Source organism: Protomyctophum bolini (genome assembly GCF_963924005.1).
Source record: "Protomyctophum bolini genome assembly, chromosome: 8".
NCBI lineage: Eukaryota > Metazoa > Chordata > Actinopteri > Myctophiformes > Myctophidae > Protomyctophum > Protomyctophum bolini.
Window position 1 is genome coordinate 17,466,897 of NC_137869.1, and position 26,311 is coordinate 17,493,207.

The following is a 26,311-nucleotide window of genomic DNA, read 5'->3' on the forward strand; positions in this document are numbered from 1 at the left end:
TCGCTGATCTGAGTGAGCCGGAAGGAGTTTTGGGGGTTAATTGGGGGGTTAAAGGCTTTGAATGTATGGGGGTGCCGTGCAAGCATTTGGTTGCCTTTGTAAGCCAACATCAATGTTCTGTTTTGTACTCTGTGCGGGCAGAAATTAACTGGGAGTCAATAGAGGGAGAGTAAAAGGTGGGAGATGTGAACATTTTGTCTGGTTGAAGACCAGGCGTGCTGCGGCATTCTGAGTCATTTGGAGTGGCATAAGTGAGCATGGTAAGTAAGGAGGGAGTTACGATAGTCAGGTTTTTAGATGAGGATGTCTGGATGAGGAGCTGGGCAGACAGCATCCTCCTGAGTGACTCTAATTCTTCAAATGTTATAAAGTGTAAACCTACAGGATCGAGTGGCCGCTGCAATGTGTGCCTTGAATGAGAGCTGACTTACAGGAGAACATCTTGGCAGTTGGAACAAAAGAAGACACCAGGGAGTTGTCCATGGAAATAGTAAGATTCTGCATGGAGCAGGAGTTACCTGGGAAGAAGATCGGCTCAGTCTCATCTGCGTTCAGCTTGAGGTGGTGGGAATTCCTGTGAGGCCAGGCATGCAGCAATGTGCTCTTCAACCACTCAACTTCAACAGGAGTGTCATCTGCATAACTATGCCTCCTCGCAGTCATCTGTCTGGTGGCAATTGTTGATAAGCAAAGGGTTTTCAAAATGTTATGTCATGGACTCCAGAATTAACTGACATTGGCCTTATTCATTCATGTCAGTAAAATAACCCCAAAAGTCCTAAACCATAATGATACATGTTACTGCAAGTGTTTAAACCCACAGTTTATCACAAAGAATTGTGAGACAATTGTCATACAATGGGTTAATTCATTCATGTCAATAAAATAACCAACAAAAGTCCTAAACCATCACAATACATGCGCACCAGCATGCTGCATGTAGGTATGCATGTTTTAATATCATCATGCAAGTGAAATGTGTAGTGTACTGTGAAAGATTGGCATCAGGTGTGAACAATAGGGTTAGTAAGGTTAGTAATTAATGGTCGAACTATAACGGGAGGTCGTACCAATGTCATGCAGATCACACTTTTAAAACCATTGCAGACTTCCAGAACTTTTGACAGATTTGTGGACAGATCTTAGCCTAATTTAGACTCTCGTAGATCGATTCTGAATTTCTGACATTTGAAAATGTCAGAGATTTGAAAATGTCAGAATCGATATACATCTACGAGTTTAAATCTTAGGCTAGACAGATCTCACACAAAGATAACAAAATAATAAACACTTTGTTTATTAGGCTACAATTTGTTTTGTTTAGTTATGTATCGACATACGTTGGTGACCTATCGAATTTGGGAACTATGAGAAACAGATCTGGTATTAAACTTATTTCATGTGCATAAATTATTGTTTCATCATGCCAATACCGAATAGGCTACTATATGCCAAGAAAGTGTACTTTGTGTAAAAATGCATTAAAGACGACATTCGGGCGTTTTCACACCGACAATAAGTATGGTCACTGTCACACAATTCTGTAGAACAGTGGTTCCCAAAGTGGGGTCCGGGGACCCCCAGGGGTACCTGAGGGAGTTCCAGGGGGGACCCATCTATTTTGTTCATGTTCATAAAGTGCTAAAGTGTTTAAAGCAGTGGTTCCCAAACTTTTTCATGTCAAGGACCCCCAAATTGACACTACTTAGCCCGTGGACCCCCATTTGAAAAGATATGCCAGGGACCCCCATAAGAGAAGACGTACACATGTAGACGTACACATGTAGACGTCTACATTTAGACGTACACATTTAGACGTCTACATTTAGACGTACACATTTAGCGTCTACATTTAGAAGACGTCTACATTTAGATTTTAGACGTACACATTTAGCGTCTACATTTAGACGTACACATTTAGACGTCTACATTTAGACGTCAACATTTAGACGTCTGTATACATTTAGACGTCTACATTTAAACGTCTACATTTAGACGTATACATTTATTTGTTATCCGTGTTGCGAGGATGAGGGGGTACCTGGAAAAATATCTACCCCAAAAGGGGTACCTGGTCCAAAAAAGTTTGGGAACCCCTGCTGTAGAACACGTCGAACGGCTACGTCAAGGAAGTTGGGCTACGTTAGTGACAATTATTCATGATTAAACAAAATGATGCCAGTAGGCGGATGCCAGTAGACGTTAGTAATAACTTACCTCCCGAGGTCCTAAAATTCGTTAGTTGCAAAAATGTAGGCTACTACGCCCGCCGAATGAAAGGCTAGCTAGCTTACTATGGTAGCCTATTATAACGAAAAACGAAAAAAACGAAAAAAAACGGCACAGCTTTGCGTGTAACACTCAAACGGTCATTCACAGACTTTGGAGTAAAAAAGTAGTCGTAGAATCAGACAAGTAGAATCCTAGGTTGTTATCTCTTTTTCCAGATATGTGGGCATCGCCCGCCATGCCTCTTCAAGTTACGGAGCGAGACGGCCTCGACGTCGACCCTTCCGCACACCTGGCAGGGCGGGCACAGGCCGCGGTGACGTCATACCGGGCGGCGGGCGTTGCTAAGATACGTACTATAGTTGACAAGTCGCGCTCTGATCTCCTCTCGGCCAATGGCCAGGTCAGATCATCATATTGTGACGTGGCGACCGAATGGAACCACATAAAAACCCCAGATGGTTGAGCTATTTTTCATTGAAGTTTGATAATTGACAAGCATTACTGAATGAAACCAGTTTCATCTGTCTTCTTTTGTGCCAACCTGTGTCATGCATGATATGAACCGACATTGTTCCAGAACCGAAATGGACCACCATGAAGTGAATACTGCAGCATCCTTTGTGTCATCACTTTTGAAAATGAATGGAGGTCTTAAGGAACATCAGCTCCAGGTGTTCCAGGAATGTCTCCAGGAGTCAATGAGTGCCCACTACAAGCACCACTGGTACCCTGACAGACCGCTGAAGGGCTCCGCCTACCGGTGCATACGCATCAACAATAGGGTCCCTATGGACCCTCTCATCGCCAAGGCTGCCAATCAATGTGGACTCACCATTAAACGGCTGTTCAGTCTGTTGCCTCTGGAGCTAACACTGTGGGTGGACCCATTCCACGTCTGCTATCGCATTGGCGAGGACGGCTCCTTCTGCGCCCTGTACGAGGCCGAGGCCACATCTAGCCTTGCAGCATCGCTAGTCCCCCTGGCCGACCTGCCATATAAGGCCACTTCTAGCCTGGTAGAGGTCACGTCCAGGCCGGTAGTGTCACCAGTCCCCCTGGCTGATCTGCCGTACAACAAGAACCACTGTCTGATGAGCGGGCCCAATAGACCCACGATGAGCAATGGCCAAATGTATTACGTGCCATGCTACCAGATTCCCGTGTACTACTACAGACCCAGCAGGCCTTGCTACCAGATTCCAATGTACTACAAACCCAGCAGGCATTCCTACCAGATTTCTATGTACTACAGACCCAGCAGGCCTTGCTACCAGATTTCTATGTACTAACGTAGTAGTTTACTATGCTAGAGTTTAAATGGACAACTGGGGGCCACATGCGGCACCCCACCTTCACATAATGCGTCCTGCGGGTCAATGATATCTGAACACTAATATATTATTGATTTCAGCTGTTCCAATTGTATTTACTGTAAATTGTATATTGTAAATTTTATTTTTTCATGTCCAATACATTTGAAATTAAATAAAAATGTTACACTGAATAATAGTTATATTATTTCATTTGTGACCATTATGGGCTATTTGAGTGACGTGGTTTACAGCTTCTTAACCTTTTCTGAATCAGGGCCCACTTGAAAATCTTTTTTTGGTTCATTCTCAGATCAAAATGAATCAAACTATACCCATATATGGGCATATACTGATGACATCAGGGATCTCCATATGTGGGCATGAAAGGTTTGGCGGTGCTGACGTGTTGTGAGCTTGTGCCTTGTGCCCAGAGAGGGATACATTAGCACATGCTGAACTCTATACATTAATAATGCTTTCACCAGCAACACACTACTGTACATGACATGACTTTATACAGGCCTTATACTAAGGACCACAATGGAAACAAGCTGTATGCTTTTTTTAGGAGAACGGCCACTTAGGCCCAGAACTAACATTTACATCAAGTTAACTGAACAATTCCATTAGGTTGGAATGATGTCCAATAAGGTCCACAGACAACACAAAAAGGATTTTCAATTTTTATTGACTTTTTTGGACAATTTATTTTCCAGTGTCATCCATAATCTTTCACTTCTCTGGTATTTTGCATAATCTTTCATACAAGGCTAGAATGATAAAAAACATGATAGGCTGATGCTAGATCTTGAACTAGAAGCTAGCAAGCCTAATCTGCACACATCTTGGGTAACACAATTCTGACAATGTAACTGAATGCAATGACTGGGGCACCTGATCCATGAGCTTTCAGAAAAACAGCATAAACCTTCCACTTATCCAAAACTGCATCACCTTGTCTGATTTTTATCATTCTAGATAATAAGGCTGATTAAAAAGGGCCATTGCTATGCAACAGAACAATCTGCATAGCAACTGGAAGACAAAGGGACTGGACACTGACCCATTACCAAGGATGAAGAACACAACATCACTAGACATTTAATTGGCACAGGGTGGTCTGCTCTTTCAGTTACATGAGCCGTTTTTAAAGTAAAGCAACAAGTTTAAAATTCAGAACAACAAAAACAAAGTGTGGATAAAGGTTGGTTTACAGTTAGTGTGAGGTTTGATACGTTGGAGTTCCTTCTGGGTCTAGTGTTTGTAAGAAACAGTACAGTTCCGCCGTGACCTCCATAGCATCTGGCAGTTTGAGTGTGTGCCATTGTGTAGTGGCTGAAACCTTTCCCCCCCCCACCCCCCCCGCCCCCCCCCCTCTCGCGCTCTCTCAAACAACTTTGACCAATTCATAAGGCTGCAAGGTACATGCCACTGGTTGACCATATTCACAGAAGCACAGTTACAAGCAAATGGGAAACGGCTGGGACTGGGACAATCACTAAAATGTGCTTGAAGGCTAACAGTTGACAGATTTCACTCGGCTACATGAGGAATGCAGGAAGGGGAGGGCTTATGAAACAGCTGGCCACCACATTGGTCAAATGTCATGTCAGAACCAACCAGCCAGCAGTAACTCAATCCCTTTGCCCTAGCCTGCAAAGGCAACTACGAAGGGCAGCTCAGTAAATTGAAGAAACTTTCCGAGGTTGTCTGGCCACCTTTGCATTTGGTATAACAATTCAAACCACAATGACATGTTAGGTCTAGCAACATTTAAACATGGGTCATACTGCCTTTATAGACTTAACGCCAACAACCCAGCAATATATATCTTTTCCTTTTTTGCAGAAGACAGTATTGTTGAATGCAGATAACAAAGCTCACAAGTCAATTACAGTTTCCGAAAGCACTTCAGATTTCATCATGATTCTGCGAAGGCAGACGAGAAGTAGACAGGGAAGCATGACAGTCTCAGAACTGAAGCCTTCGAGGGTCAGCGGTCAGTCCAGGTCAAGAAGGGGACAATAAACAGGGAAGATTTGTTGGGTTTGAGTTGAGGCCCGTCTGAGGGAAGCCATTTAGAACCGCTTGGGGCCCCATGGAGAGGCTTTGGTCGCCACTGGAGCTCCAAAGCTGGGGAAGTCTTCAGAGCTGCTCATATCTGGGGCCTAGAAAAAAAAGGAGGGGGGGTTATCATCTCTGCACAAAAGAACTTCTGATTTCATTTTAACCCATTTTGGGCAGGAACCCCTTTTGGTGTTAGCATCATGTTATAATTTAGCTATTGAAAAATAGCAGATCTACAAGCTCATAGCAGACCTACAAGCTCGTAGCGTGCCACCGAGTGGCACGCTACGAGCTTGTAGGTCTGCTATTTTTGAAAAATCGAGAAACACAGCTTTTTCAGAAAACTGTCAGGATGTAGAAGACATTTTTAGAATCTGATCTCAGGTCAGAATGGGTTAAAGTAAAAATGTATCACCTTTTCACTGCCAGTGGTCCAGGGGGCCTCCCTCACCACAAAGCCCTTTGATGGTCCCCGGGGTTCATCCCCCGAAGCACCACCGCCGCCGCCGGGGGGTCTCATGTAAGCCGTCTTTGACTCATTCTCAATAACGTCTGACATCTGAAGGCAACAACACACATTCGAAACCAATTATAGCACTCATCAAAAAGGCTGACAGTTCTGATGAAAGACAGGTGTCAAATATGCCCACTTACGTATTCCTCTTCCAGATTGAGGAGATGGTCGATGGCTTCGTCCACAAGCTCAGGACGTCCTGTGACAGTCACTTGGTTGGGGTCTGCAGCCCCAGGTTGGGGGAACCTGAGATCAACCTGCACAAAAAAAAAACAACCAGTACTTTTAAATTAATCTGGAACATACTGGCTTTTGACATTCTCCACTTCTTCTCAAAGAGTAAAGATAGATTCATACTTAGTTACACATCAGTGTCACACATACCCATGAACAAATATGTCTAAATCGGGCTTATGACGTTTATACATAAGTTGTGTTTCCCCCACCCCCCCTCACCTTGAACTCGTCCATGATCTTGCGAATGCCCTTGCCACGTCCTCCAATGATGCGGGCATGAACCCTGCTGTCTAGAGTGATGTCTTCAGAGATCATCTCCTCCAGCTCATCCACAATAGCCTGGATAGCATCCCGTGCACCTGTAGCGTTTTGTTCATATCCAGTAATGGCAATCTGGTCCTGTGGGGGGGGGGGGGGGGGGTGAGTCATGGCAGCACCAACAGTGTTAAGGCACAACATTAATCCCACAGTAATTTACTGACATTGTCTGATGTGCAGACAATATCCGTAACCACGGACTTTCGGGGATGATATATATTTTTTTTTTAATCTAAAATGACACATGCTTTCCCGGATTGAAAGGTATAACAAAGTATAAAAAAAAAATTATTTTTATAAAAATGTAAAAAATATTTAGTAAAATATAAAGTTGCGTTCGCAATTTATATTACATAAATTATACACCGCTTTAAGTGGTTAGGGAACGGATTAAACGGTGCCTTCCTGTTGAAGCCAGTGTTGCTTTTGGCAGCATTTTGATTTTAGTTTAGTCAGTCTTTGGAATAAAACATAATTTTGTTTTACAGTCATCTGAAATATTTTAGTTGACTAAATCTACAGTTGGTTTTTGTGCAGTTTGCAAGCCTTGGTGTTGTAATGGCATTTTATTGTTGCATGCTGAAAATAGCCTGTCACGTTGTGCGCTTGTAGATCAGCTATTTTCAGCATGCAACCAAGCATGAAGGGATTTAGTTCGCTCTTCTCCCTAACACTTTGGTCTAAAATTGTCAAAATATTTTGTCATAGTTTTAGTCATCATAGCTTAGTTTTTATTCAGTTTCTCAGTGTAATTCAATAGTCGACAATCTTTTGTCATTGTTTGCCGACTAAATCAACACTGGCACAGGCTAGTATGTGCTTCTCTACAGATACTCGAGTGGAACACCGTACCTGGTTCTCATCATTCTTCTCTGGAAACTGGATGTTAACATCATGTTCAGTGCGAATGTTGGTAATAATGGCACCTTTGCGACCAATGATCTTAGGGTGATACTTGGGGTCCACAGTGATGGTCAGCTTGAAGCTCCTGAGTGCCTGTAGTTAAGACAGAAGCATGTTGTTAGGATGACTGACTTCGAGTGGTGCAGCCACTCCATTGAACAGCAATGCGTGTCCCTATGTCTGTCCGTTTAGGGTCCCTATGTCTGTCTAGGGTACCAACAGGTTAAAAAGTGGCATTGTTGAGCTTCACACTGCACAGGTGCATCATGGGAAGCAGAGATGTTTTTAGTAACAGCAATGTGTGTCCCCATGTCTGTCTAGGCCAGGGTACCAACAGGTGACAAATTCACCATAAAGGATTAGGAGGAAACAGTTCTAATAACCAAACTGAAATAGGGCAAATATAGACCAATGAATTTGAGCAAAAAAATATAGCTGCATTAATTTTCATTTAATGGTTGACTAAATACAAAAAAAACAACAACATTTGATTGCACCGGCAGTAGCGATAGCAGTGGGATCGTTATTCAATTAGGCCACTGTGATCATGCGTTCACTCACATGTCAGTCATAGAGTAGATAAGACGCGCTGTGATTGGCCAGTACTCGCCGTCCTTCCAGCTATGCCTAAACTTGACCTCAATACTAAACTCATAACAAATGATAAACATGACTCAACATGATAAAAATGACTCGCAATGCATTTTAAAGAAGAAAAAACAATTAGACTTGCTGAACCAATGAGGCAGCTGGGAGAACTGGCGATGAAAATCGCTTGCCTCCCATTGCCTGGGAGGACGTTGCTTGCAGAACAAGCAAGTGTCTGCCAGGTTATTGTGTGGCAGAAATGTTCAGTCATTATAGAGGCGAGTGGAATCCGTAGTTATGCTCTGGCCTGTGCACGCAGTTTCACTCCAATCGGTCAAGGAGATTAGTTGTTCACAGACGGACAAACGCACAGACTGACAGGGGTGAAATCATAGTCTCAGCCAGAGACAATAGCCAGAATCTAAGCTCCACAAATCATTGAGCTTGTAGATCAGCAAATCTTGCTACGAAGGTAAAGCCAACTTGACTACAGCGAGTCACAAATTTAAATATCATGTATATTTTGTCCATTTAACTTCACCCAAACTAGACCATGTTCCAACAATCATGGATCTATCCAGGGTGTGAGCTTCAGTAGAAGTCTCTGGTCAGCAGGTTCTTTCAAGTCAGGAAGAGCCCTGCAAAATCTTGTGGGCTTTTAAATAGCTGCAGGTGGGAATAGGGGGTCCAAAACAAAAACCAAAGCAAAGTATGAACACATTAGCTCTGAAGTTACTTATCAACTCATTCTATAATCGCAACATGTCTATTCCAATACTCCAGCCAGCACTGACCCGATCCTCCTGCTCAGACTGTAGTTCCTTGACGCGCTCCAGGAGACCTTCCTTGGCACGGTCCAGGTGAGTGGATAGGCCAGTGACAGCGATTATATCAGACTGCAGGTCAGGAGCAGGCACTTGAATATTAACCTGCAGGAAATGCATCAAAACCATTTTAAACAAAAACATTTTAATGTGAACAAACCCTTTAAGGATCTCTACTCCGTCTGCACACAAAAGACTCAATACAAACCTCAAATTCATCCATCATCTTGCGAATTCCACTTCCTTTTTGTCCAATGATGTAACGGTGTAGCTCAAAAGGCACTTCAACCTCAATAGTGATAGGAACCAAAGCCTGGAGGGAAATAAGTAATTTGAGTTCCAGCTGAGAAACGAAAGACTGCATGAGGAAAGAGTTATCCCTCTATGAACACTGACCTTCAGCGCCTCCACAGCGGCTTCACACCGCTCCTTACGGCCCGAAAGCACGATCACATCACACTTCTTTGGTGCAGCTGGATCCAGGGGCTCCTTCACCTCTCCGTTGGGCTCGCCATTCTCCTCAACAGCAGCCACTTCTGCAGTGGGAGGAGCTGTAAAGGATGGAAGAGCAGTGTGCAGCAGGTGATCAGGAAAAACAAAATGGCCATTTGGATGTTATCAAGAAAGTCTACAGAAATGTTTTTACCATTGGGGTCCTCACGGTCTGGGAACTTGATTTGCACATTGTGATCTCTGGTGATCTGCTGGATCCGTGAGCCCTTAGGACCCATGATGGAACGGTGGAACTTCTGAGCAATGATGCACTCAATGGTCACTTGGGCATCCTAGAGGGGGTAGGTAAATAAATAATTAACTCAAATGTTGAGCTTTTAATTAGTAAAGATCACAAAAAGAAGCCACTGGATGAAGCACAGTTGTGTCTCCACTCACCAGATCCTCGATTATCTCCAGCATGCGCTTCGTTGCCGCCTCCACGCAGTCTTTGGCTCCCTTGAGGGTGACCTTGTCACTCTGAGAGCCGGTACGAGGAAAGCTCACCATCACGCCACCATATTCGTCTGCAAGGTCCCTGAGGACTTGGCCACGGCGAGCCACAAAGTAGCGGTGGTGCTTTGGGTCGACAATCATGTGATCCTCCACAACGTTATCCTATAAAACATTCATATTGAAAAAACCACCCTCCACAACAGTATCCTGACAAAACATTCATATTGAGAAAACCACCCTAATGTCTACAAATCACAAAGTAGGGATTGTTGATCAACTACCAACTAGATCAACTATCACAGCATTTGTGCACCAAACATCGGTATATTCAATAAGTCTCTAATGCTCCTTTATATAGAACCTTTCCCCAAATGTGCATCCCATGGCAAAGGAGACCATGCAAGGCACCAGCCTGCTCATCGGGAGCAGGTAGGGGTCTTGCTCAAGACAGTTCAAGTCTTCGGACACACTAAAACAGCGGAGACAGGGATAAAACCGAGAACGATCTGATTCTCAAGCAGCTGTTCTACCTCCTGAGCCACTGCTATACCAAACAATCATTTTGATCTTCTTTGTTGATCTTTTATTTATTTTTTATCCCACGATTTTGTAACCCATTTTTCACCCCTGTGCCAATCATCTACTGTGATCCTGGGCTCTACACACCCTCCGCCAACCTGGGGAGAGAGAGCAACGGACTTAACACATGCTCCCTTCATGCCCGAGTGTCCAAGTTGCTCCTTTACACCTTTTTTTTTTTTTAACTGCAGAATGTGGCCATTATCACCATCCAACAAAGTGTATAGGGCATAAGTGGTTAAAGTGAATAATGAAAATGCTTGTCTTATGTGCGGTAATTCTTTTGAAGAAAAAGCCTGCGCGTGTATACTGGTGTCACCAGTGTGACGTTGTCCAATGAGGGCTCTTACCAGACTCTTGATCAGCTCCTCCAACTCCTTCTGGGCCTCACGCACAGCCTCTTCTGTTCCAACCACAGTGATGAGCTCCTGATCCTGATCGTCTGCGGTAGGGAAGATGATCCTGGCACCAGTGCTGTCACGCACCTTGCGGATGTTTCCGCCACCTTTCCCGATCAGGAACTTGTGGTACTCCGGCTTGGCACGCAGCTCAGCAGTGTGGCTCTTTATTTGCTGGATAATGATTCAAAACAAAATAGTTAACCACATGAACCCTAGCATCCCTATGTGCACCAGCATTGGGAGGTTGTAGACGAGTTCTTTCCAGCAAAGAGATTTTGTGTAGAGGGAATAAAATCACACCCGTGTGAATTGTGAAGTGGGTAGTGAAACTGTGTGGGCGTCCCCGTGGAGTCTCCGGAAGTTCCAGACCCAGGTCGTGTTAGGTTGCGCACAGGGGGTGAAAAACAACCATGGTATTTTCATGCTCAGACGCACCCAGACAGCCACACACATAGCTCCGTAAGGGAGTGGTTGCACCACTCAAAAAGGGAGGACATTAAAGTGTCAAGAACCACTTAAACCCATGTTTAAGTAATAGGTCTAAGTGGTTAATTATACAGTTGCAAGGTTTTTACTTTATGATGGCCCAAGCAGTGTTGTACCCGAATGCGTTCAAAGAACGATCGTTCATGAACTCGTTCATATTTAGGTTGAACGTGAAGTGAACGTACTGTATTTCTGTTTGATGAACGTCATTGTGAACACGTTCATTTCTGGTGTGTGTGAACGTCACTTTTTCACGTTCAACATTCGTTCAAGAGTGAGTGTTTCAATAGCCGTGCTGAAAATAGCTGATATACAAGCTCACAACTCGTCGCGTCCGGACACGTTGTGAGCTTGTAGATCAGCCAACCCCAGCATGCGGAGATGCAGGCTCTGAGAACATTCAGAACCTTTTGCCTTCACAATAAAAGCATGCAAAAGCATTCAGCTTTCACAAGTGTGCACATATAGAGAAGGAAAAATAATTCAGTGGCATTTCACATTGCAAAAGAGCAATTTTTGTAAAATGTAAAAAATATATAAAAATTAAAGAAAAAAAAAGAACGAAAAAGAACTATAATAGTTCATTTTTCAAACGATGAACTTTAGTTCAAAATTTTGAATGATGAACTATGAATGGAACTAGTTCATTTTTAAAATGTTGAACTGTGAACTGAACTAGTTCCTAAAAAAAAAAAGAACTTTCCCAACACTGGGCCCAAGTGAGTCCATCCGATCACCAATAAGGTAGGTTGCAAAGAAGCATCCAGTGTTATAGTCACTGTTAAAAGTTTAAAAAAATCACACCCGTGTGAACCGAGTGGTGCAACTCCCCTCTCTTTTATTTTTAAATTCATGGATGAATAAAGAAAAAAATAGGTCAATGAAAATATGTTTGCAGGCATTCAGGCCTATAAGTCTAAAATAACATAGGCGTATGATTATTATCAATACATTAATATTATCTTCGTTATCCAGCAATATGAAAACAGTGCACCACCTTGACAATATGAAAATATCAGCAGCATGATTAACCACATGAACCCCCGCTAATCCTGGGGTGGGGGGGATACGGAAAAAATAGCCGATCTATAAGCAACGCGACCGTGTTGCGAGCTTGTAGACTTTTGGTAAAGAATGACCAAAAGTAGCCGATCTACAATCTCTGCTCACAATACGGACGTTTGGTGTCAACAGAAACAGCAGTCCAATAAATTACTATCTATAGGCCGCCGCCTAATGAAGTTTAATGTATTTATCGCAATTCAATGAAATAATGTTATAGATAACATATTTTTTCATGGCAGGAATGAATGAATATTAATAAAACGTATGTTCGGACACAATTAATGTGTCTCACATGCATGTATTTAGCCTATGTTTGTGATAAAGAATCTCACAAATATATTCTACAGCAAGCAACTGATTCCTGTCCTAACGTCATGTGCTGGGCCTGCAGGTGATACAATGAATCAGATTAGTAATACTATTAAAAATGAAGTTTTATTATAAATAAAATTGCAAATAAAAGCACAGATCATTTGTCTCGAGATCTGCAGCTTCGAGATCCGCCAGGGGAGAAAAAAAGAGGGGAAAACGAACGTTTAAAAAGTACATTTGTGTTGATTTATTCCGCTGGTTCAACTTCTGCCTCTTTTGAGTTGGAGCCCTAATACTCTATGGTTGGAGCGCATGCATGCAGAAGCAGCGCACGTGCGCAAACGCATGCATGTGCGCTCAAGAGCGAGCTTGCGCAATGCATTATGGGGCAGATTTGCGTCGCTGTGTTTTTGTAGGGACCATCTGATGGTCACTACAAAAACACAGCGACGCAAATCTTCCCGGTGCATTGTAGGATACTTCAATCCACTACATTAGGGTGCAAAAATGCTCACTACATATTCGGACACTAACAAAATGGCGGAACCCCAAAGTAGTGCACTATATGGGGCATAGGGAATGAATTCGAACGCAGCCACGGTAATCTGCCCTATTCTGGCTGGTGCAGCCAACTACCCTCTATCGCCACCCAGTGGCAGTTAATCCAGTACCTCAGGGTCTTTTCTTCTTTTAAATTGACAGCCAGGTGAATGAGAGCTAGAAGTTGAGCCGAGCTAAAAATGTAACAACGCACCTTCTCCTCTGCCAAGGCCAGCAGCTGCTGCTTGGCTTTCTCCACATCCTCAATTGGGCCTCGGATGGTGACCTTGTCGATACCAGAGCCCTCAGTGGGGAAGTGGATGTGCACTCCACCACACTCCTCCATAATGGAGCGCACAAAACGGCCCTTTGAACCAATCAAGGAGTTGTGCAGCTTGGAGGGGATGGACACTTCCATCTCTGTGATATTTGCCTAAACACAGAATGGGAGATTCATTAGGTGTAAACACAAAACTACACATCTTTAAAGTACTGTAGATGGACAGCACAGAAAGAATTAAAACCCTACCAGCTCCTTTTGAATGGCCAAGATGCGAATTCGGGCAGCCTCGCAGTTGGGCTTCTTGCCAGTGATGACTATCATCTCAGAGTTGCTGTTCTCAGCAGGCAGATCAATTTTTGTGTTTGTTTCCTCACGAATCTGGACAGAAAAATAATTAGTATGAAACAGAATACCTTGGAACAAAAGTGTCATTATGTTCAGGGTCTCAAAGTTACCTTCTTGATGTTTGCACCTCCTTTTCCAATGATGTTCTTGTGGAATTGCTTGAAGATGGGGACTGAGACAGAGAAGCTGTTCTCCACCTGACCCAAGTGTGAACATAGCAGGTTAATACACAATTGTTCATTGGTGTTGCATTATAGTATGCTACAGAGTGCACAATATTTAAAACACTGCTATACGGATTTTCCTTTCAGTTAAACATATCTTAAAGGGCATACCATGTCAGCCACTATCTTCTGCATGAACTTTGCGCATTTCTCCACCTCGGTCCTTGGTCCCCGAAGCTGAACAATGTCACTTTTTTGTGCTGGGTCAGGGAAATTGATGATGACCTTGAAAACGTAATTTATAGAAAGGTTAAAAACCATTAAAATGCCTTCAGTATAGACCTTTATCCACTTGGCCTCTGACAAGAGGCCACTCTCTCAGAGCAGTCTAATGAACATGACATGGCTAAACTCACCTCTGGGAATTTGTCTCGTACTTCCTTTATATTCTCTCCTTTTTGCCCGATGATGGCTCTGTGAAAACGCTGTTCAATGATCAGGTCCTTTGTACGCTCATTCTCCTGCAAGAGGAAATCAAGTTGGGTGAAAAGGACATGTCATGGGCATCACAAAATCTAGTTTGTGACATGTTAGGGGCTAAACCTAACCTTAACCCTCTCCCAACCTTTATGTCTAACCAATGACTAGTCTAAACTAAGTATTCACCCGAAATGTTATATTTAAGGGCAGAGTTGAGACCCACCATGCGTGACGCAAGCTCAAGCAGCTCCTTCTTGGCTTCCTGAACACCCTGGGGGTCCCCCTCAATGCGGATCAGGTTACTCTTCTCATTGTCAGGGGGAATGCGGACAGTCACCTTGTGTGCTTCTTTGATGCGGTTTACTAAAATGGAGAATTTTCAGTTAGAAATGTCCAATACAAAGATGGTGATTAGATTGCCAGAACAGAACTTAATCTCAAGGTACTTACTGTTAACACCGCCTTTCCCAATCAGGTGTCTGTGGAATTTGGGATCCACACTGATTTCCGCATAGTCCATTCGGCTTATCTAATGGGAGAAGACAGACAGACGTTTGAGATGAAATCTTACGGCTTGACTTTGTAAGACAAATGGTTACGTTTGTTTGATCCGAGATAATCTCACAAATTGCAGGACCGATCAGGGACACATTTTCTTGTGAATGCTGCCTATAGGTCAAGGATGCACCTTAACACATTTTATTCACGTCTTATACTTAAAATATCAAATCTATTTATATATTTTTTTTGTATATATATATATATATATATATCTTTTTTTTTTTCATCCCACAATTTTGTAACCCATTTTTCACCCCTGTGTCAATCATCTAATGTGGTCCTGGGCTCTACACACCCTCCACCAACCTAGTCCCCATATATGGGAGACAAGGGCAGAGCAACGGACAAGTTGCTCCTTTACACCTGACAGGGGGGAGTTTCCCTGGTTGGACGTAGCGCGTGGAAGGAACACGTTATTCCAACCAGTTCCTTTCCCCTCCATCAGGCGCCCCGGCTGGCCAGGGGGAGGCTATATATATATATAGCACATTTAAAAACAACTCTCATTGTACCAAAGTGCTTCACAAATGCAATACAATACAGTGCAGAAGATGTCAATAATAAAACAGGCATATAGGACAGAATAATCTAAAAGGAAAGGTGCAGGATCATGTCGGTGGTGCAAAGGCTTGTGAATATAAAAATGTTTTAAGTTGTGATTTAAAATAGTCAACGAAGGGTGCAGACCCAACCACGAGGGGAATTTTGTTCCGGAGGTGAAAGAAACTGGATTTGACTATTGCATTAATTTGTTTGTCGAATTTAAACGCCAAAAAAAGTCAAAAGAAAAGTAACAAAAATACTGGCGTCAGGTTTGACAGAAGTGGAGAGGGTGCCGAGATTGTTTTAGATTCGAGTAGTGGAATCAGGTGGACCAAATAATACGACAAACTTGCTGTCATTCAGTTGGAGATAATTTTGTGCCATCCAAGATTTGATGTCAGTTATTTAAGTTGGTGAGTGTGGAGTTGGGTACTATACTAAAATATAGTATAGTACTTAAAATATACTCATACATCATAGACTGTGGCTATTCGATATCCACATGGGAGCCACGATGATATTAAATTAAACCCAGTCTCGTTTGTCTTTTTTTACAGTCTCATTGGAGCAGTTTTTCAAACTGCCGATGTAATTTCATGCTAAATACACTTGCAATATGAAGCTACACTCTAGGTGAATATATTTAACTCGTTTGACTGCCATTACTAGTTTTCAGAAACCATCTAAAATAACAGTATGGTGACATGAGTCGTATGACTCAACTTGCTGAATTGGAACTTGAGCTTATGACTCAACTTGCTGTAACATGAACTATGAAACGCAAAGCTTTTTGAAAGGAAACCGTAAAAAGAATTAAAAAAAAAAGAAAAGGCAAGAACGCATTGAAAATTGATGAAACTCACCAGATCTGTAACAATAGCTTCAATCTGGGTATGGACCATCTGCAAGTCTTTGGTGGGACCCTCCAGGGTGATCTTATCTTCTCCCTCAGTGAACTCAATGTGCACCTGAATACAAGAAGAGGCGTTTAAAAACTAAAGCCAACAGCCAAATAAAGTGCCCTATAATATGAAATATATCTTTTCCACAAACCTTGGGCATTTGCTGGGTGATCTTGGCCAGATTCTGCCCCTTCTTGCCAATAATGAAACGGTGAAGCCAGGAAGGAGCTGAGACCGAGGATACAGTATAGCTGTTGGCCTGCAAACAAAAATGTGTTTCTCATGATATTCGCCGTCATGTTTTCCCTCAAGATGCTACAGTGTGAATTAAACTTTATTATGCACCAAACATGGCTGATCAAATAGCATTCACTACTATACTCTAAACTTCTAAAGTATAAAAGGCTTACGTGGGTCTTTTTTTTTTTTTTTTTAAACATACCTTGGCATAAACTTCGGTGAGTGCCTGGCCTAGCCGGTCTGGCTCCCCACGAAGGATGACAGTTTCTGAGCTGCTGTCAGAGGGTGGGATCTCAACCGAGACGCCAGTTTTCTCCAGGATCTCCTGCAGTGTGTTTCCCTTGGGGCCGATCACGTACTTATGCTGTGACTTCTTCACCTCCACTGCGATGGTGGTGGTGTTCTTCTTCTGACGAGAAATGACAATCATAAATATATACACACACACACATATATATATATTAAGGCTGTCAAAGTTAACACGTTATGCCAAATCCTTTAACGGCGTTAATTTAATTAACGCCCGGTGAAGTTTGACAGAACGGATGAGAGACGCATGCATGTTATTGTTGCAGGAATGCAGGCAGCCAGTGAGATTCCAATAGCCTCTCTCTCATTCCCCCCCTCAGTCCGTCACTCCGTCAGCCTGTGTGGGCACTGCAGGGTGCGGAGTGTAGTGTGGACACAGTTGAGCAGTCGTCAGCTAGGCTGAATGCCTCCGTTGGGCTCGTTATTAATTAGCTCCACAATGTGTAAGATCAGAAGCTCTTTGAAGTGGGCATTGGGCAAAAGCAAAACTCTGACAGTTTTGGTTGACAAACATAGCATGGTCTGTGTAGCATCGAGCTTTCACAACTAACTGCTAATGAATGCTAAAGCTAATGTTGACAGCCCGACTGTGCGTGCTTGCAAGAAAGAGACAGAGAGGCAGGGGAGGGGGGTGTCTTGTCTGAGAGTGTACACACTGTGTGGAGAGTTGAGTTTATGATTTCAGCATTTGAGTGGTGCAACCACTCCAAGGAACAGCCTATGTGACTATGTCCCGATGTTTAGAGTACCAGTAGGGGCAAGAGAGAGAGAGAGGCAGGGGGAGAGGGCAGTTGCACCACTCCGTTCAAAAGGGTGTGATTTATCCCTTTTCCATGGCATTTGCAATAAAGCAAGCATTCTCCCATGTTGATAACAGTATTTAAAACTTGAAAAGCAGTGGTTCTGAACCAGTGGTCCGGGGACCACCAGTGGTCCCTGAGGGGGTTCCAGGTGGTCCCCAGCTAAATGGAGTTTGTAACCAAATGAACCCTTATAGATCTGTAACTCGAGTGTAAAATGAAACCAAGTGGGTCCATTTTACACTTTCAAGAGTTGAATAATTGTTAAACAGCTGCATTACTTAATTAGAGAATGTAGAACATTTTGATCAAATACAGCATGGAATTGTGGACAGTTTGGGCCTGGAAGGCTAAATGTCATCAAATGGTGGTCCGTGGCTCAAATGCAGAATAAATAATAGACCTTGAAAACCACTGATTTAAGGTATATTTAGAACGGATGAAAAAAAAAGCGATTAACTATGGACAATCATGTGATTAAATATTTTAATTGATATATATATATATATATATATATATATATATATATATATATATATATACACACATCTCTCTCTCTCAACTCTTAACAAGCTAAACTCCTTGAAAAGTACCATCAACTCATGACTCTTACTAAACATTACCAAAAACTAAAATATATATTAAACTTGTTTTGGGGCGATACAATGATCACTGAATCCTCATAGTGTTCCCAAACTTCCCATGCTGGTCCGGATTCTGTTTACCGTTCAGAATGGGTTTAGATTCTTCCTATTGTATCCGCTCATTTACACTCACGCACATACATGAACACAAATGAGGGATACTCGGCTCAGCTGCCAGAACTCTGCCGCCCCATGACAAAACCAGTAGTGGGCCAACACAAAGACAGGATCCATGTTTTAATAGAAAAGCAGGGAGACACCGCAGTTCTGCAAGTTATATTGTACTAGACTGGTCACCGGACTACTTGGGAACGATGCAAGTCGGAAATGCATGCTTCACCTGGTTATGCAATACCCGTTGATGACTGGACGTTTGGGCGATTCTCAAGATACGTGAACTACAGATGTGCACATGGATGGAAGGATAGAGATTGGATTCCCCAGCTTTATATGAACACAAACATTGGCTGATCACCAATGATGATTTGATTGGCTGAGCAAAGTACATATTGAAAATAAAAGTGAGGGCAGAAACGTGAAAACGCCAAAAGTGATTGGCCGGAATGACACGTATGATGATTTGATTGGCTGAGCATGGAATGTGATTTATGATGCGTGTGATGATAAGAGCACCCCTCACTTCACACAATTGTGATTTTAAGTTAAGGATTTCAGCGTTTAAGATTTAATGCAATCAAAAATAACTGTCTCACAATTTAGTCCCTTAAACATATATAACTTGGTATACTGGATTACCTTCTCTTCATAAATCTTCTTGATCATAGCCACAGCAAGGGCCACCTGCTCTTTCTCCCCAGTGATGACAATCTCTGTTTTGTTGACGCTCGGTGGTGGTACGTTGATGCGTGCTCCAGTCTCCTGCATCATCTCTGCCACCAGCTTGTTGTAGGCACCGGTGAGGAAGGGGTGGTACACCTTGTCGATGTTCACCCTCTCCACTGCACGTTTGTCCTGAGGGAGGAGGAACACAAACACACAAACATGCATACATCAATTGCAATTCAAAAGAAACCCCTACTAGGGAAACACAGCTCAGTTTGAACTGACGATAACGGGTTAAAGATCTTTACTGCCTCAGGTTGTTCAGTTAAAAAAAAACAAAAAAACAAGTAATTCTGGTCTTAAAAATACTTTGTAAGCTTTTTTCCTGTGGTAGATAGCACAATATACTGTAGCTGTTCTACCCTTCTATTGCAGCCGTTTGGGCTTCTGGGTTACCTGCTCAGCCGAGATCAACAGAACCTCGTGCTTGGCCTTCTCCAAGCCCTCCTTGGTTCCAGAGATTTTGATGAGGTTGCTGGGATCGTCAGGTCGTGGGATCTGGATTTTAGTGGCAGTCTTGAGCTCAAGCTCCTGAAGCTTCTCCCCATTCTTGCCGATGACAAAACGATGATGTTCCTTGGGGATGGCAACAGTAGCCGAAGCCTGTTGACAAATACAGTTGGCATGACCACTCAAAGACCTAAAAATTTGTCAACATTTCATTTCATTTCGTTGATGAGCTCTCGTCTTAACCTGAGTCTGCAATCGGGACACAATCTCCTTGCGGGCCTTCATCACGGCATCCAGCTTTCCAGACACCATGATGGAGAGGCCCTGATCTTTAGCCATGGACAGTTCCAGGTGGGCACCGGTCTTGTGCATGATATCCACACAGACCTTAGCTTGGTCTCCCTCCCCAAACTGGTTGATGTCCTTGTACTTGCGCTCTTCCAGTGGCACATGGAAAACCTAGTTCAGATAATAAATTAACACAGGGCACAAGGCAAAAAGTATAAACAGATGATCTATGGTAAGCAGCCACCCAATGTAAAAACAAATGTTCTGTCCTGAATGCAATTCAAATTGATCCCCTTTGAAACCACTGCATGGAAAGAATGACTGAATGAGATTTGCCCTAAAGTTACAAAAGTTTAGATAAACATGCTACTGGGCGTTCTGCTGAAACAAGGAAACTCCTTGTCAGACCCGTCGGACAAGTCCATTCCAGACTGTTGGACTGCAAGGAACAATACATTCAGATTTACTGTACAGCTCATGTCACAGATTACTGCAAGATACATCTGGCATAAAATGTAGGCACAGCCTACATGTCAGGAAAGAAAATTTACATTTTTCTCCATCGTCAAAATCAGTGATAGTGTTCCAAAGTATGCCAAGCAGCTTATCCATAATCAAGGTTTGATTATGGACATTCTTTTAAAAATAAAATAAATTGCTCATGATTACTACAGTAGGTTTTGATTATGCAATTGCACTTCCATTGAATTGAATAATGTAAGTTTTTAAACCAGATGTTTTCTGGGAATGTCATAATAGGCAACAGTCACAAACATTGGTCAACATTCAGGAAAAATAAATTATCTACAAGTTCAAAATTTTGGCAATTAGGGAAGATTCACAGAGTCCGAATACGATTGCCTGGTCCCCGCTGGCCATGATTCACATTGGCCTTGATTCTTCCGCACCCGAGTACACTTCATTAAACTGTATTCAATGCTTTCACATTGCAACGATCTGTATCCGAGTACACGTCAATCAGTCCGGAGACCACCTCCATGTGGTCCCGGGAATGGTTGGGTGGTCCACTCCCAGGAACGGTACACAGCATTCACACTACCACAACATCTGCCAAGTGGTCCAGAGTGTGCATCCGGGACCATAATGTGAATCTGCCCTTCAATTCTGGGACGCATGGATGCATGGCTTCTCCACATGCAGTGCACCACAGAGCAAGGTCCGACTTGCACCCACAGTGACAGCTCAATCAACCTGCTTTGTCCAGAGCATGACATTCACTTTATCCTGTGGGATTTATGCAATTATTCCAGCTCTTTCAGTCACAGATTGTTGGTTCTGGACTATGCTCTGATTGAACACGTGCTGCCGTCTGATTCACACGCATCCAAAGCAGGGCTCCAGACTAACTTTTTTCACCAACGTCCCGGAACCGTCCCAAAATACAATTTGAACCGTCTCGAAGTAAATTTATACAGTCCCGGGGAAAAAAAGGACCACTCAGATTCCGAAATTAAGAACTGTATTCCTATTGTAATAGAAATACAATACATGCAGTACATTATTTGTTTCTTCTGTAGATAGAGAAAATACACTGATTTAGTCAAAATGCTCCCAGATGAAAAAAATAGGGCTGGGTTAAAAATGTGAATCGAATTAGAGGCTTTGTAATTCATTAATCTAAATTAATCCCATTTTAACCGCATATCAATATTCGACCTGAGAACAGTGATATTTATTTTCAAATGGATTTTGTTATTTTGGTGAATCAATGAATAGTGAATCAATGAATACAGTAGCTTATACAACTTTGGTGGTAGGCTGCTTGATCAAGTGTTGTCAACGTGTTTGACTGACAGCACTGCAGACAGTGCAAAAAGTCTCAGCAGCGCTGCTAGTCTCATTCTGCGCAGCGCTACACACAATATAGGCCTACGCATTTTCAATGCAAAAACTCCTCTCATCCCGTAACCGGCCCGAATGGGATACCTTTACGTCCCAAATAGATATTTTATAGGCCCCGGGACGCCGTTAATCTCGAGCCCTGATCCAAAGCATCCGATTTTCACATCAACTAACCACCCCCACACCAACAACAATTTCCATTCCTAATTACTTGTGCAAGCAGAGCGCGCAAGTACTGTAATCGTCCGAGTATGTCGGTGTTGTCCGTTGGCCAATCAGGGACCACCACTCTTGATGACTTAACTAAAGGTACGTTTGGTGATCGGCTGGGTATGCATGTAGGGGTAAGAATGGTGATTGGTGATCCCTTATTGGCTGTTGATGGTGACATAATTAAGGTACGTTTCAAGGTTGGTATAAGGTAAATAACGGGTCTAAAGGATTTAGAACAGCAGTTGAAATAAACATTAATTAGTAGCAGTACTTGTGTGCAAGGCACAAGTTGGCACGTCAACAGAGTGCATTTCTAGTTTGGATGCATGTGGTAGAGGGAGAAAAGGAAGAGACCGGTCAACAAAGCTCACAGTTTCATACAGTTGTGCCAGCCTAGAGCTAGTTTTACAGATGCTGTGAAAACATACGGTACCTGGGTGATAACGGATGACTTGAGAGGACGGATCTTTGAATTCCAGGCACCAGCTGATTCCTGGCTCCCAGGAATCACCTCTGCCTTCTCAGGCAGAGGTGGGAAGGCATCCTTGTAGGTAGGAAGGCTTTCCTCTTCCGGAGCACCACTGGTTCCTGCCACGGGAGCTAAACCCAAAGATATACAAGACTGAGCTAACTTCACTTCAGATGAGGCATGCGCAGTCAAATGTGGTCCTGAGCTATTAAGTTCTCAACCCGTGGGCAAATACTCACCACCATCCTGATCCATCAAGAGACCACTACGGTGCTCATTAAAGCTTTCCTGCGTAAGTACGGCGATTGAGCTCATGGTTGATATCCCACTTTAACACGGAGTCAGTGTGCCACTGGAAAATAAAATTAACATATTTTATGTAATGGACCAAATCAGCATTTATCTGCAAAAACTTCTTTATGAAAAAAAAATGAAAAAAAACAGATGCATGTATAAGCAGAGCTGCTGGAGGTCAGGACAGTTTGACCAGCACAGACCAAACTGCTCGAGGGCAAAGGACACGTGACCATCGGTTGCATGCCCGTTTAAAAAGGGTGTGAAATAGGCACGTTTAACATTGTAAACAAGCTTATCAATAGGTGGACTTTGAAATTGTGACCATTATCTAATCTTTCTTTATCAAAAGAAGCCATGCTCTGTTCTGTTCTGATCATTTACCATGTCAGCACTATGAGAACGTGGTCTGATTGACAGTCATTAGGTCTCTCACTGTCTTAGTGTCATTGAAAGAAACTGATTAGCCCTCTCTACAGTCCATGTCCAGGGTTATTCTAAGCCTTGCTGCTAGGTGAGCAGGCTCCAAGGTTAAGACAGGATTTCCCCACTGGCCCCTGACCCCTCAGTATATCCACATAGAATGGGATTAAAGTTAGCAGTCCACCAATTAAGAGAACTGCATTCCTATGATTTTGAGTGATCATTATCCAAAGCTAGAAACCACAGAACCGTAGTTCTTATGACCCAGTAGTCAAAACTTGCTTTTTAAAGGTTTTACTGATCCTTTACCTCTATGTGGCTTTATTTCACAGCAGCAGGCTAGAACCCGAAATGGTGAGCATAGACACCTCCCGTTAGATCGACCATTACTAACCCCATCTCTAACCTAAACATAACCACAAGCACGGGCGCAACGCATCCCTCACCAACCTTAATCCGGTCGTTTTAACGCATCCCTCACCAACCTTAATCCGGTCGAACTAACGGGAGGTCGAACATTAGGGCAAGCCCCCCTCCCTTTAGGGTATATTATCAAAAATCTTTGCTCTCAGGCTTAGTATAAGACTACTTAATACAGACTGTAAACCGTTTCAAGATATATTTTGGTGATTTGGTCAAAGTATGCTTGCATTTTAAAAGCACGAAAAAGAGAACTCCCATATGTTATGGAGAATTGCCCCCTCAGTAAACACCAAGTTAAGAAAAGGGCAATGCTAGGTTAAACCAGTTTAGCTCACACTTGCATTAGACCCTTTTAGTGGCCTCTTCCTCACCAATGCCTCCCTGAAGTTAAGACGCCACTGTACATTACAGTTCAGTGTAGTGCAGACAGATCCTGTTGCGGATGCATGTGTGCTATAACCTTCCAGATCAAATGGTATGGACATTTTGAATCAAGCCAAGATATCTATCCAATTATTCTACCCAACTGGAACATTGTCTGGTGCTAGAACATTTGATCTAGGTGTTTGGTTGGGCTTCCAGAGGTCAGAGAATGATCTTACCAGCTAAATGGTCAGTTACCAGTTAATCCGTCCTGTAAAGCTGCCTGTTGGTGTCAGCCTGCCAGCTTTTGCCTAAAGACAGCAAAACAAAAAAAGGATGAATATAGGCCTATCATACATTATTTTGATCATAAAAGACAAGTGCAATACACCCCTGTATTGCAGAAAATAAGTACACATGCTTTTACAAATGTATGAAACATAAAGTATCCTGCACCTGATTTATTAGGTGGTTTGTTAGAGGTCTAAACAAGGCAGGTGAAAAAAATAACTGCTTTCCATTTTGACAAAATGAATAGCATAGACACAGATGCCACATCTCTTGCCGTTTTCTACAAAGTACAGTAGTTATTGACAGACTTTACAGAACCATAATGTTGAGTCATCTTCTGTATACAAACGCCACGACTACAAGCAGTTTGAGGGGTAGCTATATCAAATTCTGAATGACAATCGTAACCCAGTACAGTATTATAATATAATGTACAGTTTATGATGCACATTACAACCACCAGTCTAGTTACTAGGCCAAACCAATTCAATAAAAGGGTGCATAAATAATACTAGTGATGTGAGGTTTTATTTTCAGTCGACTTCACACACACCCAGCTTTACAACGCTGATCAACATTTTGACAGCTACACAAAAACATTTAATTGGTAGCTGCCTAGCTGGTCGCTTCGGTTGATTAAGGCGTTAAGGGTCCGATCTGCTCGTATCGATAGCAAGAGAGGGGTCGAAAAGGTTCTTATGTCAGCCCTCAGGTATAATGCAGTCTGCATTGATGTCGCCTAAATCCCGGATTAAGGTATTTAAGCCGCTAGGTAGCTAGTGTTAGCTACTAATTATACGCTACGTGGTTAGCTGACGTTGACCGAAACAAATAAAGAAATAAAACAGCACAATGCACCATTACAATTGGACTGTAAACTACCGCCCGTGTCAAATGTCTACTTGTGCTTCCCATCATATGCACGGGGTTTCATAGTGAAACGTAGCAGTTCAACAGATCATGCTAGTTAGCCAACTTGCTAAAAACTTTGCCCGTGTATTTGAGTGCTTATGTGACACGTAGCCGTGTAGGTGGCTACAAGCTAATGCTAGTTAGCCTGGGGGGAAAACTGTCACTAACACAGAGACTTGAAGTAGTTACGTTAGCTAACGTCATAACCACGGCGGTGCAGTGTAATAAACACACCGCGGTGTATATGCAAGCAAAACATGCCAGTGCGTTGTTGTTCACCGTCTTGCCAACGGTCAACTACGTCTAACGGAATGCGTGTGCACACTGAACACCAACAAAGTATTATGGTCAAAACTGTAGCATTAGCAGGCTAACATTAGCCAACCTTAACAGTTTGCGCTGTCTTAATTTGTAGTTCTCAGCGCGAGCCTTTCGGGTTGACAAAAGAAATGACGTATTTTCGGTGGAACGAGTGTCCATGAGGCTCGCGGCGACACACAAGAACAAGTCGTTTTTGCCGAGCGAAGGGCTCGCGCGACCAACTATAAGTGAGCCTTTAAGTCCACGTAGGCATAAGGACCACAGCTGACACGGAGTCACAGGGCCACAATGTGGCTACAGCTACATTCTAGCAACACCAACACTTATACACTTTGTACACTTCTATGCATGGCCGATGCTGCGTCACGCGCTACATAAAATCACGTTACAGAATTGAATAATGTCAAAACACAACTTACTTATTTGTACGTTCTCGTCTGCCCTAAAGGTGCAGAAGCTGTGATGAAATTCCACTGGCGAGAAGGTGGGATTGAAGCCTGACCCATATATACGAGAGCCGCCCACCAATCATGGCCCCGAACGTCACGTTCGGGAGGTCC

At 43.0% G+C, this 26,311-nt stretch overlaps 1 protein-coding gene across 2 annotated transcripts; it reads right to left on the minus strand.

Moving 5' to 3' along the window:
• Nucleotides 1-4,214: 4,214 nt before the first annotated feature.
• hdlbpa (high density lipoprotein binding protein a) lies at nt 4,215-26,257 on the minus strand. 2 transcript variants are annotated; one of them, XM_080770317.1, is made up of 28 exons: nt 26,171-26,257; nt 24,467-24,538; nt 22,964-23,076; nt 22,689-22,855; nt 20,135-20,350; nt 19,838-20,044; nt 19,355-19,570; nt 17,048-17,251; nt 16,757-16,864; nt 16,567-16,671; nt 15,050-15,128; nt 14,823-14,962; nt 14,536-14,640; nt 14,291-14,404; nt 14,066-14,152; nt 13,857-13,988; nt 13,542-13,760; nt 10,874-11,095; nt 9,888-10,106; nt 9,643-9,781; nt 9,393-9,547; nt 9,205-9,309; nt 8,967-9,101; nt 7,534-7,677; nt 6,583-6,762; nt 6,267-6,383; nt 6,028-6,171; nt 4,215-5,713 (listed from the first exon to the last, which is right to left on the minus strand). In XM_080770317.1, exons 3-28 carry the CDS (start codon nt 23,037-23,039, stop codon nt 5,624-5,626), a joined length of 3,825 nt encoding a protein of 1,274 aa, XP_080626443.1. In that variant the 5' UTR covers nt 23,040-23,076; nt 24,467-24,538; nt 26,171-26,257; the 3' UTR covers nt 4,215-5,623. The 2 variants fall into 2 exon arrangements, with proteins under 2 accessions (XP_080626443.1, XP_080626442.1); XM_080770316.1 differs by having other exon boundaries at nt 17,048-17,254.
• Nucleotides 26,258-26,311: the final 54 nt, after the last annotated feature.